We start from the raw sequence: 15,757 nt of genomic DNA, 5'->3' as shown, positions 1-15,757 counted from the left end.
CCTCCTTTACCCACGCGTGGGGTGAATTCCTTCACTCCATTTGTGTGTTGGGTGACTCGCGGGAATTTTTTGGGGATCTCCTTGGGGTTTCTCTATGGAATACATCACCAAATGGATCATTTACCATCTCTCAAGAAGAAAGTGTGAGACACTCCTAATTGTTCTTTTCTACCTCTTGAGCATCTTTCCAAAGGTAAAACAAGACTCATAATTTTTTTATTCCATTAAATTTCTCAAAAAAAAAAACAGGAAAAATTTTATTCAATAGAAAATTGTCTTTTCCTACAAATTGTTACGCTTTGAGAATCTACTTAAATACTCCTTTACTTTCTACTCAAACCACTTCTTTTTTTTCTCTACCAAATAATTCCCCCATTTTTTTTTGCTCATTTGCCACCTTGCGTGGGAGAATTTTGAATGACTCACTCTGCGATGTGTGAAATATTGAACATTTTTGCCACCGAAAGAGGGAAATGTTTGATGTTTTATTGGAGGAGATAATCGTGGGTCTATGAAAAAAATAAACATTAATGCGGTTAACGTTCCGTCACAATTCACCTTGCATTTCAAATAGGGAATATGTTGAGAGGGGAGTAATCAACAAAAAGGGAGCTACAAGATGACGAAATATTTCTTTAATGTTTTCCCATAAAAATCAAACACAAAAAAACATCCAAAACTGCGTAAAAATGTAAGTGTTGAAAGTTATTCTCTATTTCCCCATTTAAGCTCGTTAAATTGATTCTGTGTGTTCTGCAGAAAATGCAAAGACGTTTTGGGGCTTGATGACCGGGAAAATGGTGTTATATATATGGTTTTTTCAAAGACGGTTCCACTTTGATGAATTTATACCTACATATGTAGGTATATAAAGTATTTCCTCCGCGTATGAGTATGTAGTGCAAATTCCCCCTCTTCAATTTTAATTACCTACATTGAAAGAACGATCAGACACTGTTTTTGTACTGATTCTTGAACATTTCTTGACCTCAAGGTGATTCAGTCAGGTATGACAAACAAAAAGTACTTCTCCGGCACCACAAAGAAACAAAGAATCCCATCATGTTGGTTGATGGCTGGTCTTTTGGTCCTCTCTCAGCAATGTAAGAAATAATTATTTTTGATTTACGAAAAATATAAAAAAGTCTAAACCTTCCCTTTCAGAATATAAAATCTTTATCTTAATATATAAAGCTGAAAATGTTTGTTTGTCTGTCTGTGGCACATGAACTCCCCCGAAACGGCTGGGCCGATCTTGATGAAATTTGGTATGGGGGTAGAGGGGGTCAATACGAGTTGCAAGCGCCATATGGGATTCCGCCCCCTCCCCCCTTTATAGCGCCCCCACAGAAAAATTGATTTTTCCCATTTTCTACCTGCTGAAGGGTCAGATAACGGGATTTTTTTATTTTAAAAATTTTTCGGGGTACCGTATTATTCATCCCCCTATTAATATACGCCCTATATTTATAGCTTAAAATAGTGTTTGCTCACACGTGATTGGGGGCTCGGGTTGACTAGTAGAAACTTATTTTTCCAGCAATTCCACATTTTCGAGTGAGTTTTATTGCCTTTTGGTATTTCCTGAAATGTGCCAAAGCCATATTGGTTATTTTTTTTTTCATTTAGAAAGAAACCGCACCACGTTGCACCTCTGTTTTCTTTTTCAATTTCAAATCTGAAAATTTCGCGATGGGTGTGATTTTCAATTGCGCAAAAAAAAGAATATTGGTCGTATGAGCTTTTGGAATAACAAAAATTAGCATTTCTGTATTAGTTTGCAAATTGATTTTGTAAATAAAAAAGCCGGATTTATCCATGAATCTCAACATAAAATTGGTTTTAGGAGTGTTGCTTTTTGGACTTTAAAAGTGTAGTGAAAAATTATTAAATTTAAATGGAAAAGAAAATTAATTGCTGATATACAACATGAAAAGAAACTCCTATTTAGATAATATTCTGTTATACAGTCATCGTCAAAACTATCCATTGGAAATGAAAATTAATTTTCTGAGACGACCAGATAGGGTCTAATTTACTTCTTACAGATCACTGAATTTTCTTGGAAAAATTCTTCTTGAAATTTATAAGAATTAAAAATTCTAAGAAAGTATACAATTCTTTTGTTATTAATGCAAATTGAAGAGAAAGATTGTGAGCTATTGAAATGCATGAGAAATTCTTTAGAGATTAGTGTGGTATAATATTCCGCTGTTAATCACAAAGAATGTTGTAATCTCTCACTATTTTTTCTCTAATTTTGCATTTTACCTGTTCATTCAGGGGTAATTTATTTTACTTTTCAATCATATTTGAATGGAAACTGTTTCTATAGAGGATTCAGGATTCTATACAAAAGAAAAGAAAAGAACATTTTGAAGAAATGCATCAAAAATGGATTAAAAATGAAAGAAAATTATGATTATGAGATTAAACATTAACTCTTGACTATACCGGTAGTTGTGCATTTCTGCATTCCCATGAAGGCCTAATGTTAGGAGGGTGGTAAGGTGGAAAAGCTCTGGGAAATGAGCCAAAGAGAAGAAGCATGCCGAGAGCCATCGTGCACTTCTATTTTGGTCGCAACTTTTTAAGTTAATTGCGTGTAAACAGTTAATAATGATGTCACTTTATGAATAAATTGCACTGTAGTAGGTATTATGATGGAAATGGGATCTGCAGCAGAAAGTCGGTAAATGAGGTGAATTTTTTTTCTCAATTTAAAAGACATTTGCCACTGCATTAAAAGACACGGTATTTATTGCGCAATAACGTAAAATTAGCGCACCACCGTGGCTATATGAGAAGAACTTGATGACCGAAAAGTCGCGTTACATCTCTATTTTTTCTCGCAGCAGGATATTGAGAAATTAAACTGCCAATTTAGTGGTGAAATCTCTCCAAGAGGTTGATAATTAAATTCCTCTGTGGTATTGTTTAATTTAGAAAGATAATTAACCAAAAAGAAATACTATTAAAATGAAAGGTAACGATTGGAATTTAAATCTAAATTAGATCACTACTACTGAGGAGGATTTTCATGAATTTCCATTAAGAGTTGATTTTCAATTGTGTTGAATTTTTATCGTTTTGTTTTCAGCATAATATATTAAAATTAATCTATTTATGGTGGAGAAGACCTACCTTAGAGTTTATCTTCTCCCATGAAATACCACCATACAAAAGACACTTTGAATGCATGGGAAAGTTTAATTAGAAAAATTAATTTATCTCCATGTGAGTCTGATTTTTTTTCTACCTCCAACTCACCTTTTCAATAACAAATAAATAATTTGAAAAAAAAATATCTAGGTGAAGTTAAACAGTTAGCATAATTAAATTTTCCTGTGTATTCTTCTTCTGCAAAATTTTCAGTATTATTATTCCATCGAAAATGGATGCTTTAGAAACGATATTCCATGCTTATTGCTAAACTAAATGGGTAAAAGTCACGAGTTCACTGTTCCCATTCCATGCTGTATCCCATGGCTTTTTTGGGTTAACAGCAATATACCTACGTATATGGGAATAAAAAAGCACAAAAGAGTAGCTTCCGATGGATAATTGCAGGAAAAAGCATTGGGAATGTTTTTTTTTTCTAATCAAGATTCAACGATCAAAGAGATCAGCAGCTTTTAGATCAATCGAGGGAAAAAAGAAGAAATAAGACATCTTGGATGAACAAAGAATGGAATATAAGTTGAGCGTCAAAAAAGCAAATCAACAACAATTTTAACTGCAATAAATTGCAAATAACTCAATTTATTAATTTAATTTATAAATTTATTAATTTATTAGAAGTTCCCATTGCTATATACATACAATCTTCAGGTGACAACAACACTCCCCAAATAGAGTCATAGCAGCGGTAAAATGACACAAAAAGATTCCTCATCTTTGAGAGAAGTTGTGGGTTGGGCAGTGAGTGGCACCGCAACAGAGAACCGACCAAAATACACGCCTAGAACAATTTTCATTCAATTAGACTAAATTATCTCATGACAATTCGTCATTTGCTGGCAATCCATCCACCTTTCCCGTGCTAAATGCCCAAGAGCAAAGTGGATTCTTGGGCGCAATTGACATGCAGTGGAATTTAATGGACAGAGGATTGCCCCAACAGTCAGATGCAAGGTGCAGGCAAGGAAAGCCGACAACATTATGAAAGAATCTAAAATACCAATCATTAAATTTGCATCTTTATATTTTTGTTTATGCATGCGCGCAATTTCTCATGGAAAGCTTATTTGCATTGGCACACAGCATAGAAAGAAAACTAAAATAGAATATTGGGAATACTATAAAGAATATTCGAAATCTCCTGGAATCTATTTTTGTGAATTCGGGTCATATGTTGAATGAATTTACTGTACATATGGTGAAAAAGTTTTCCTTTAAATTTAATTAACAAGTTATGATGTGGAGGCGCTTTTATGATTAGGGCTTTCTCTATGAATTTCATAAAATACAAACACCGCACGTTTTTGGGACATGTTAATTTGACTATTGGAATGTCATAAAAATTGTAGAATAATTTAGTTAGAAAGAGAGAAATATTAATAAAAATACGTCTCTTTAAAAATTCTTTTAAATAAAATATGTGAGAAATGCATGAAATCCAAATTATAAAGGAGTTTATGCATTTTGAGCTCCTCGTAACATTATTAAAGATACATTTTTTGAATTTTTTTTTAAAGATAGTAATATGTATGTACATTAAATATGAAATTTAAAGTCATTAATTAAACAAATCTAAAGTTTTCAAATTTAATCAAAATTATAAATTAGTTTTTTTTTTATGTTGGTTTTCTCCTCTTCTTTCTAAGTCTTCATTATCTAATTTATTACTCTTTAGTTGATGCAACAAATGCCATTCATTATCTAATCTACAGTATGCTACCTCATCAAAGTAATGCTACTATATAAAATGATTGTATGAGCTCAACATAAATTTGGTAGCAATTTAATCAATTTCTGCACAACATGACTATATGGTGTACTTGTCTAAATAGAATACCATCAGTGTATGGTAGAACATTCAATGCTCTATGATCATGTTTCTTGCCAATTTGTTGAATGTTGAGGGTGCAAATGGGTTTTCCGTTGGGGGTGGTTTTGGCTGTCGTGTGCAAATTTGTAGCGCAAAGTGGATGGAAAAACTGAGGTGTGGCTCCAACACACCTGATATTGACTTTCCCCCATGACATCCATTTTGACTTTACTTTACTAACCACCCCCACGGCTACAAAAAAACCCAGCCACCCAACCCCTCGCAATTATGACTTTTCATGCTCCAAAAAACGCATGCAGAAAAAAATGTGACACAAGGTCAACTTGGGGGCGGAGGAATCTCCCTTTTTATTCTTTTATTTTCCTACACCCACCTTTAATTGTCGCACGCAAATTGAGAGATGAATTTTTCCACACGCAGGGAAATGACTTTGGGGTTTTTTTTTGGTCATTTTTTCTCACCTTTGTATTTTCCGGAGGGAAAAAATCGTGGTGTGTGGGTGCTAAAACACCTGATATATAATTTTTTTAATAGTTGATGAGTTCATGGGGAAAAGCAATCAAGGAGTGTGTGTTTGTGCCAGGTTATTGAATTTCTAGGGAAATTTTTTTTAAAGTTATTACTCCGGCATGTGGGCTTCTTATCGATTCTTTGTATACTTGTGCGATTGCACAAGTCACATATTTTCAATGTCAGAGCCTTGTCACACGGGGAACATTGCTCGATTTTTTATCTTTCACCTCGGTGGGTTAAACTATAAATAATTAACCGAAAAAAGAGAGACATGCATAGGAAGGAATATGAAAAAAAAATAAACATTGCAGCCATAGAAACAATCGATTTATTGTACTACCATTCGAGCCTAATGAGAAATTCTGACGCGCGTGATCAAGAGGACAATATTTTCTGCTTAATTCGATACACAATTGGTTCAATAGCAATGAGAATGTAATGAAAAATCTTTAAATAATTCTCTAGCTGATACAAAAATTTGATTGGGTTATAATTCATGGAACTCTTGTGGAACAGACTGTTCAACAACAAAAAAAAACTCTTTAAACTATAATCTTATTGTGCAAGAAATCGCAGCTCACGGAGCCGCTATGAACACATTCTTGTGGACAAATTTGTAGGTATTTTAAACGTTGTTGGTGATTGTGGTGGGGGCTCACATTCGATGCAAATTGTGACTAATAGAGAGCAAAAATTGAAGAAAAATTATTAGTACGTGATTAGCAAACTAAATGTAACTCCAAGGCAAAAGACTCCAATGGTTTGGAAGTAAAAAATAAATAAATAATGTCAACCAATGTGGGACAAAGCGCGACAAATTGCAAGCAATTCTTATATGTTGCAATTCGATGCAACCACAACTTGACGCTCCACATGGGGAAAATTCAATTAATCTTCAATTCTCTTGAGGATGCCCCACGATGTGCATCACATATTTTGTGCTTTTGAATTTTGTCATCAAGTGCAATGGTTGGAAAGCTTCTTGATGATTTATCTCTTCTTCTGCACCACGCTATGTACAAAATATATTCACGTGCAGAGCAGAGATTTTCTTGCATGCCTCCACAAAATCATTGTGATAAAATGTATAACATGAGAGTATTTCTCTTGGAAATTTCTCTTTGTTCCTGTTACTCTTTGCTGCAAAAATTCCTCTGCCGGAAAGTCAATGAAAAAAAAATTGAAACATTTATTTTTCACTATGGTATTTTTATGGGGTCAAATGGACGTTTCTTTTGGGAATATGTGGGAGAAAATATTGGAAAAACTTGCCAGAGACGATGATTCAATTATTTGGCAAGATTATTCGCAAATATATCTGTGAAATATGATAATTTTATGTACTTTTTACCATTCTTTGGAGGATTTATAAGGAAAATTTTATTGCCAAAATTAAGTAATTTTTTGCCAATTTTTCGGCGGTATTTTTAAGGACTTTCAACCATTAAATGTTAATGATCTTGAGATATTTGCATAAAATACTAAAACATTTCTTTAAAATAAACATCATAAGAGCAATAAAAAGAAAATCGGGAAAAGTGCAGTATGTACCATTTATAATGCATTCTACATGAACGGAAATATCCGGTTCATGCTTAATCATCATCAATCGTTGTTTATTATTGTTGTTTTGCAATAAATCAGCATAATCCATAGGTACTAAAATATATTGGTAGTTTAAATTATTTTTTATCCACCGTGTGCAAAATTCAGTGAATATTTTGGGAATATTTTGCTAATAAATCATCCACCAATCAATCAATCCTTTATTACGTTACGAATAAAAAATCAAATTAATCTTCAATCATAACGAAGAATCACATTTATATTACTTTTCTTTTCACATAGATATATAGCATGATACATACATATGTTGGTATACTTCCTTTTTCAATGGGCATTTGCAATGAATGCTTTTAGCATCGTGTTAAGTGCAAATTTCTCGTCTGATTCCGGACATTTTGTGGCGTTTGAAATATGCCAAAGAGTCTGCTGATTGTGTTGGCTATTAATCTTAATGTCTTGTCGACTTCCTGCATTGAGTGTACCAATTTATTTGATTACGAAACATCTCAATAGCTGCAGCACTCTCATTGAGCTCCTTTTGATAATAATATGATGAATTCTTCAACTCTCACTCCCTTATTGTCTTCATATATTCTGTAAAAGAGCTCGAAATTTAGTGAGTTAGCATTGAAGGGAGAGCTTTACTTGTCGGATGCTGTATGTGTGATTTTTGTGAAGCGCATGAATGAATGAGAAGCCGCCCGAGGGGAACGTTTAATAATCTGGCGGGGAAATAGAATTATAGCCGGATTTTATGGTATTATCTTGTTCATATAATCAATCGCCATATGTGCTTGCAAAGTCATGTAATACAAGGAGGGAGATTTTTCCATTGAAATGGACTTCTTGGAAAGAATTGCGTAAAAAAGAGCTGTATGGGTAAAGACAAAAAGGTCTCTCTCTCCATTGTATGTATCTGGTGGTTGGATGAAAAATTCCTTCAGTTGTTTGCCTCCACAATGCGTTCAAGTGCTAAGAAAAATTTCAAAACACCTGTAAAAGGAGTCACTGCCCATTCATGCGAGCATTTGAGCTTTTTTTTTTAATGAAAAACCATCAGTAAATTTTTCTTGTTTGATTGTTCCTCAACCATGAGTTTTCCATAATTTTTTTTCTTTGAATTCAAGCTCTTCTCTCATTTTTAGTGTCCTCTTTGCAAAAGACAAAAACCCCATAATACGTACCTTGTCTTTAAAAAAATTTTATTCAACAAACTTATTCCTCACACGCACTTTTGCTTTCATTTGGACTCAATTGCAAATCAATCCGGTGGAAATTGCTGCTCTCTCCGTGTTATTTTGTTGTCTTTTCGGTGTTGCTCTTTCTTGCAATCGCCGTTGTTGATGAAATCACCATGCAATTTATCGAGCGCAGCGCGAGATATTGTACATTTTGTTGGGGGAGGAGAGTGAAGAAAAAATTATATGTATACCACACATGTAAGAAGACTATGTATGTAGCAAATCAATTGAAAGTGAAAAATTCATTGGAAAATCAAAAGTACCTAAACAGAGATTGCAGCAAGTATTTCCATGTTAAATACCACCCACTTGTAAGATTTACCCGCATGCAAGACATTGTTGGCTAGAGATCTCTAAACTCGTTCAAATTTTTTTTTTAACACAAAAGATCAACAAGATGGAAAATCAACATGTTCTTTTTGGTATTTCCACCGATTAAAAAATATATAAATATTGCAAAAAAAAATTATAAACTTTTGGTCATTCTGCTCAACCGCCCACACCGTCATCCATTTGAGCAAACCTTCTCACACAGGAACAACTTGAGGCGGAATTAAAATAAAATGAATAATTTATAGAACCTGAGAATTATGGTAATTTTCTGCTGGTCAAAAAAGCACTCATACACACAAAGAGGTGGTAATCATTGCCAACGCAGAACATTACTTGATTTGCTCTCTGGTGCTCACTAGGAGGGGCCATTAAATACTCACAAAAATTGCCTAATTTACCAATGATTTTCTTGATTTTATTTATCATTGATTTTTTAATTTCTTTTCTGTCTTTGACCCTTTACTTTGTAAGAAAAAATCTAAAAATTAGTGAGGAAAATTATGTCTATTTTTTTTTTAAATCAGTTAAGAAGTCTTCCTAAAATTATTTAAAATTTAATAGGTACCTTTTATTTTTTTCCTTGTTGTTTGTCAGAAATTTACCAAAAAAGAAATTTAAATAAAAAAGATTATTTCAAATAAAATTTTGCATTAGAAATGAAACATACTGCATTTGGCTACCGATGATTTAATCTTCTTCAATCGACTAATTGAATTAATTTCCCCGTCATGTCGGGAAATCATTTCAAGATGATCTTTAGACACGTTTTACATGTACATAACTCTCAGCACACCCAAAATCATCCAATTTCCGTCCCGTTCTTGTAGCTAAGAAGAAACAACAATAAAAAAAAAAACTTCGCCACAGTGGATGATCTCAAGCAACTGATTAATTCCTCAACAAAAGAGTTGCGGACTCTCGAAAAAACCGGTCGTCGTGAGCTTTTTACTCTTGGTGACTTCACCTTAACCTTTCTGCGGTGTATTATGAGTCTCCTCAAGTCTCATACCATCATCGAGAGACACGCCAGAGATTCGAGAGATGAATCATAATGTTTGTGATGTAAGCTTTTATACATAGTTTATGCTTTTTTCCCGCTTTAAGCTCTTCTGGCAAAAAAGACTCTTTATCTCATTGATTAAACAAATTTAGCCGTGGGGGTGTATTGTTGGGTAATAGAGAGCTGCAGGCAAGTAGAGATATTCGCAACAAACTTGCTGTGCAATTTATAGTGCAGCAAAGTAGATGAATTTATAGCGCGGAGGAAGTTTGTCTGATGCAGCACAGTTTGATTCACAACCTGACCAAATGCATGGATTTCCACTTGGATGCAATTGAAAAGTCTTTTGTGTGTGACTGCGGAGCACAACTCTTGATGTCGAAACTATTCAAATTCATGCATCTTCCGGTCATCTCTTCACTCTCATCTCTCACAGCTAAACAATCATCAAATGTGAGTTTCCTCATGAGATCTTGCGATCTTACTTTTTGCACCGCATGGGCTCCGCAAGAAGTGGAGTATGTCAGTGATTGAAAATGAATTTGTTGATTTTTATTGCGGTCATGTGAACTTGCTGAGCTTTTTCCTATGTGCATGAGAGCGCTGTTTCTTGTCAACATTCTGCACAGCATTACATGTCCATCATCAAGATTGTGCGGATTAATCATCTCTTTGACCATGAAGTGGTTAATTTGATGCTCCAAAGTGGCTGTTTTTTTCCCTAATACACAACATATACATTATAAATTATGCTTTTGGACTTGATTTGTTCTTCTGTGCGTGATCAAGATGAAGCAATAACGTTTGGATAATATTGTGTTGTCATTCTTTTTTTCCCTAAACACCCAAAGAAGTCTTTTTAACTTCTTCCAAATCAATCAAAATGAACATCCCAATTCCCATCAATAGGCATATAATTTGCTTTTTTCTTCTCCTTTCATCTATTCGTAACTTTTCCTCCCATCTTCTAATTTCCAAGAGAATTTCTTCACCATGTTGTTTATAGATTAATTTTTAATCTGTAAGGTGGAAAAAAAACCCGCGCAATTTTCTTATGCTTCAACAAGAAAACCACAAAGATTATATTTTTCCATAGAATACACCTTCCCGGAACTTTAAACAAAATTGCTTTCCTCAACATTGGGAAATAGTACAGTAAAGAAAAAAAAGTTATATATTTCCCTCGTAACATACAAGCAGAAATTTACCGACTAATCACACTGAAATATTTTAAATTATTAGGCAAGTAATTAAAATTCTCCTAATTTTTGCAATAATTTTATATATTTTTAACCGAAACATACTTGAAATTGATAGCCATTGACCTACACGCACACTTTTGTATAAAAAAAATTCCCTATTTTTCTAGATAGAACATTGCCAAGAAATAATATTATTAATTAGAAAATTCCACAGAGTTAGCGAAAGAGAAACTGAGAGTCATTTATTTTCTACGAAAAATTTCACGCTGGATGTATTTTTATTTAATATTAAAAAAAATTGTATTGAAAGTAATAGAGTGAGTCATTCATAGCGCAATCTTTGGTTTAGTTTTAAATTAATTAAAATATTCATCAATAAAATTAATAAAGGATTAATATTATTTATTAAACCTTTGATCATGGGGCGTAAAATAAATAATTAATTTGATTTTTCATCAATTAAGAAAAGGACATTATGCAAAATGTTTGGTTGGAGAATGTCCATAAAATTAGGGGAGTTCTTGTTATTACATCTTTAAATGGTTATTAAACAATCCAATAGAACCGATTTCATCTGGCAAACGGTTTTTTTTAATTAGCAAAAGAAAGAATCCACAGAATGATTAGAACTTTAATTCTTTCATAATAAAAAGAAATACCGGAGATTCTTCTTGATAGAATCAATTAATTTATCTTAATTAAAGTATTTTGTCTGCTTATGCGAAATCTCAGATAAAGCTACTTAATTAATTTCATCTTCTATAGCTCATCCAGAAATAAATCTTCTACTCGTGCATAGTAGATAAAAAAAATTCTTTACTTCTTCAAGAATCTTCTCCATAAAATAATAATTTATGATTTAATTCTAATCTCACTGGATACTTATTTATTAATTTGAAATAGTTGGATGAATGCATAAGAAGGGCATCAATAAAATTTGTTGGTTGGGGGTATCATTAAAAATTCCACAAACTTTATGACATTATTTTCTCTCACTCTGCTTAAGCACAAAAGTGCAAGATTTTCTCTTTCTTTGACCACTTTCCGCTGAGAGTAGATGTTGATGAATGGAAGTGAGATGAGGATGGATTGAAAGAGAAAGATGCGAGGAAGTTAATCACTTAATCTCTGTGTAATTAGCAATAGCTGAGCAATATGATTCAATTAATTTATGTATATATCATTAGGAGATTCGCTATCTTTTCTCTTTTTTTTCTCTTGGGATGGTGGGTGGATTGTGGAGCATAATAATAGTTGAAAAATAAAAAAAACGCGAGATGAACTTTAAGAGAAGAAAGAAAAAAAATAATTTGACATGGCATCTTGGTAAATTAGTTCAAAATCCCGTTGTAAAGTTCCATCAATTGACCAAAGTTGCTCACCACCCAGGAAGAGGAGATGAAAAGATGTGCCTCCGTGGGTGCCCTAGACCTAGAGCGTGGATGGGTACACCCCCCTCATATAAGCATAAAGTTTTATCTCTCCAACACCTAATCAATCAATTTCTCAAATGCTCTAGAAATTTATTCATCAGCAAACTCACTAAATAATTTTCTTTTTTTTTAAATTTTTCAATGCAGAACTTGGAGCAGGAAAAGCATGTGTTGCGTCGAAAATTGTCCATGGCACAGAGTGATGGAGATCAACGAGTGCTGGAACTTCAGGCGGATCTCAAGGAATTCCAAACGAAATTGGAGGCGCAAGAGCAGAATGTACGACAGGCAGAACGGGAGAAGACCCTCCTGATTGAGGAGCTAACAGCACAGAATGCCCGCCTGACGTCACAACTGCAAGAAGCAAATCATCTTGAGGCCCAACTTACGGCACAATTGCAGGAAGTACGAGATCAATACAGTTTGCGCAACACGAGCTTACAGGTAAAGTGCAGCACGCCAATAATTATCATTTAGCATTAAATTGAGAAGTATTATCCATGTGCATTTGGCACGTGTTGCAGACAATTTGATTGGATTACAGTTGGGGTCACCATCGTGATAATTCAATAAAATATTATTCTCTCACCTGTATGCGCCAATTTCGTAACACAACGTCACTTAACACGTTAAAGCCGCGAAGGAACGCGACCCTTTCTCAATCAATTCAATCGTGTGCATTATTTAGAGTGATGGTGAGAAAATTAACTTCTCACACATTATCACGCGGACAGATTCTTGTCTCTCAATGAGTTGTAATTCAATTTGCAAAGTCTTTTCTGATGAGCTATGCAACACATGAGATTTCTCATCAATCGTGAAAGTCAGTGAGTCATTAATTTGTTGGCGAATTGTTACAGGATGATGTCTTTCTGACCATTTTGGCGGTGGTTGTGGTAAATGTTCGTTTTATTGCTTTATTGTTTGTTTTTTTGCAATTTTTTGGTTGGAAATATTTTTTTTGGAAATCTTGAAGTGGTCAGAGATGACGAAGCTCAATGCAAAAGACGATTTAATTTTTTATTTATACTTTTCTTTATTTTATTTTAGGGAGCATTAAAAGAATAATTTTATAATGAAAATTAAATTTATAATAAATTAAAAATCGAGAAATCTGATATCTTGAAAATAAGCTTATTAATTTTTAAGCTTCAGGTAAAAATTTTTCATGGGAAATTACTTAATATTTTAAAGAGAAACAAACTAAAGAAAAAGAATTCAACAATTATCTTTTATATTTCCTCAAAAATTCACGATATTTTTAATCATAACTAATGCATTTTGAGCATTTTAATGCAAGAAGTCATTTGGCACGATCCCATCTTTTCCCCCCAAGCAAAAATCATAAAGAAAAATGAAAATTCTCCCTCACTCCCTAAAGGCTCTAACTTGTATATCCTTTACGAAATTCCCCATAGAGTTTGCAGAAGAAAAACAACAGAATTTATTCTCTAGAAAATAAACTAAGAGAACAAATAGATTTTCCGCAAAACTAGAACAAATTTACATCCTTGGGGAGCTTTTCCGGGAGTATATTAAATGAAAATAGAAAAGCTTCTGGAAGTTCAGGAGGTTCTCGGAGCAATTTAGTAGAATGCACGACGACTTTCCGGGTAAAGTGAAGAAGAGATCTGGGGCAAGGAGAAGTTTATGTGAGAGGAAAGAGTTGTGGGAAAATGTGAAGATGCAATAACCCAAATATTCCAACCACTTTTGCCACACACCGCACCAAAACGAGACTACTCGTAAGGAGCGATGGGTGGGTGGGTGGTTGGTGTGTCAGAGACATAAAAATTTCATGTGTTGCCTCTCTTTATGAACCTCCTGCTGCTGCTGCTGCTGCTAGCGTTGCAAAGTAGCAAGCAAGCAAGGAGGTTTCTTCTCTAATGAATTTTTCACACAAGTGAAGCTCACTTTTTTCCTTTTCTTCCTTCCTTTTTTCTCGCTTCTTCCTCTTCTTATGGGCACAACGAACAGGATCACGTGAGCAGCCTCGAGAGTCTCAAGGATGAACTGCGCCTTGTGGCTGAGAAGAAGAGTGAGCTTGAGAAGAGATTGCAGGCGTGTGTGCGCGAGAGGGATGCCCTGAATTCCGCACTGGAGGAAGCTTCGGATCGGATACATTCACTGGAACGGCATGCGAGAGAGCAGGAGACAAAATTGCAGGTGAGAAAACAACCGCGAATCCTCCCATGCGCCGCCACAGTTTAATAATTTATACTCATGAGAAACATCTTGTGGTAATACGGTGTGTGTTGTACCTCTTTCTTTCCTGCAAAGAGGAAGAGAATCCCTTTTTAGCTCCAAGGAAGGGTAGAGGATTTTTTGGAGGGTTTATATTCATTTGAGTACACACTGTGGTGGCGTATGGAGACGGAGGTGGGTGAAACGGACAATAAAGTGTGGAGGTGTCTCTTTATGATGTTCCAGACCACCATTCGGACACTGGATCGCCTCCAGAGGGAGAACAACACGCTCACGGAGCGGCTTGAGTATGCGGGCAATCAGGTGAGTGTCGTGATGTGAATTCCAATTTTTTTGGCCTTCGCATTTTTGCTTTTTTTACGAGCGCCACCATCGCATTGAATATTGAAACCGGGATGTTGGGAAGGGAAGTGGTGGATGTGTAAGAAGATTGATGGATAGACGCATGGCACATTTTGATGTTTGATGAATCTCATCCACTTCCACAGGGATCACCAAAGTCACAGGGTCCGCGGTCACTTCTTGCTGAGATGGAGTGCGAAGAGGAGCTCGATGGTGCGACGGAGGACCATCAAAATAATCTACATCTACATCCCATCATTATGGAAGCAAAGGCTGTCTACAAGCAACTCAAGACACTCTGTGGTACCCTCAAGAGTACTCATGATGATGATTCTGGTAATTTGCAAAGAAATTCCTTAAAAAAAAACAATCTTTGAGAGAGATTTTCTTTAACAGGACTCCATTCGGATTTATCCTTGGGCTCCATGGATAACACAATCTCCTCCCAACCGTCGGATTTTGGACTGAGTGGAGCAACAGATAAGGAGCCCTTCCGGCAGGGGATGCTTTCAGCTGCAGCTGATGATCTCATGAGGAGTATCATGGCCCTCGATTCAGTACACTTCAAAGCGATGCTGGATCAAGCTAGAGGTACTAATGCCGACCAGGAGGATGAACTAAGGCGACGGCAGGACATTATTATGGAACTCGAGAGCAAGGTGAGCAAAAGAACCTTTTCTTTGCAATTTTTGATGCTGATGTTTGCACGACCATCACTGTACTTGTGTCATGAATTTATTTCTTTTGAGAGCTTTCCATTTCAAGTTCTTTTTTTTTCTGTGAAAAATTGTGCTTGGGAAATTAAATATTTCCAACGAAGAAGAATAAATGCTACGTGCACATCCTTAAAAATTCAATACATTGCGCAGTTTTTCTTCATTTTCACGAGATGGAAGAACTTCAACTTCTTC

General features: G+C 34.9%; 1 protein-coding gene across 1 annotated transcript in view; it reads left to right on the top strand.

The window, feature by feature from the left end:
• LOC129797786 (bicaudal D-related protein homolog) overlaps nucleotides 1–15,757 on the top strand; it is a 28,005-nt gene that overhangs the window by 10,702 nt on the left and 1,546 nt on the right. Inside the window, exons 2-6 of the mRNA XM_055840633.1 lie at nucleotides 12,447–12,743; nucleotides 14,277–14,465; nucleotides 14,730–14,807; nucleotides 14,993–15,182; nucleotides 15,243–15,505. Coding sequence (XP_055696608.1) covers nucleotides 12,447–12,743; nucleotides 14,277–14,465; nucleotides 14,730–14,807; nucleotides 14,993–15,182; nucleotides 15,243–15,505 — 1,017 coding nt within the window. The remainder of the gene's footprint in view (nucleotides 1–12,446; nucleotides 12,744–14,276; nucleotides 14,466–14,729; nucleotides 14,808–14,992; nucleotides 15,183–15,242; nucleotides 15,506–15,757) is intronic.

This window comes from Lutzomyia longipalpis, chromosome 1 (assembly GCF_024334085.1).
Source record: "Lutzomyia longipalpis isolate SR_M1_2022 chromosome 1, ASM2433408v1".
NCBI classification, from domain to species: Eukaryota; Metazoa; Arthropoda; class Insecta; order Diptera; family Psychodidae; genus Lutzomyia; species Lutzomyia longipalpis.
This window is presented reverse-complemented; position numbering and strand designations above follow the sequence as displayed.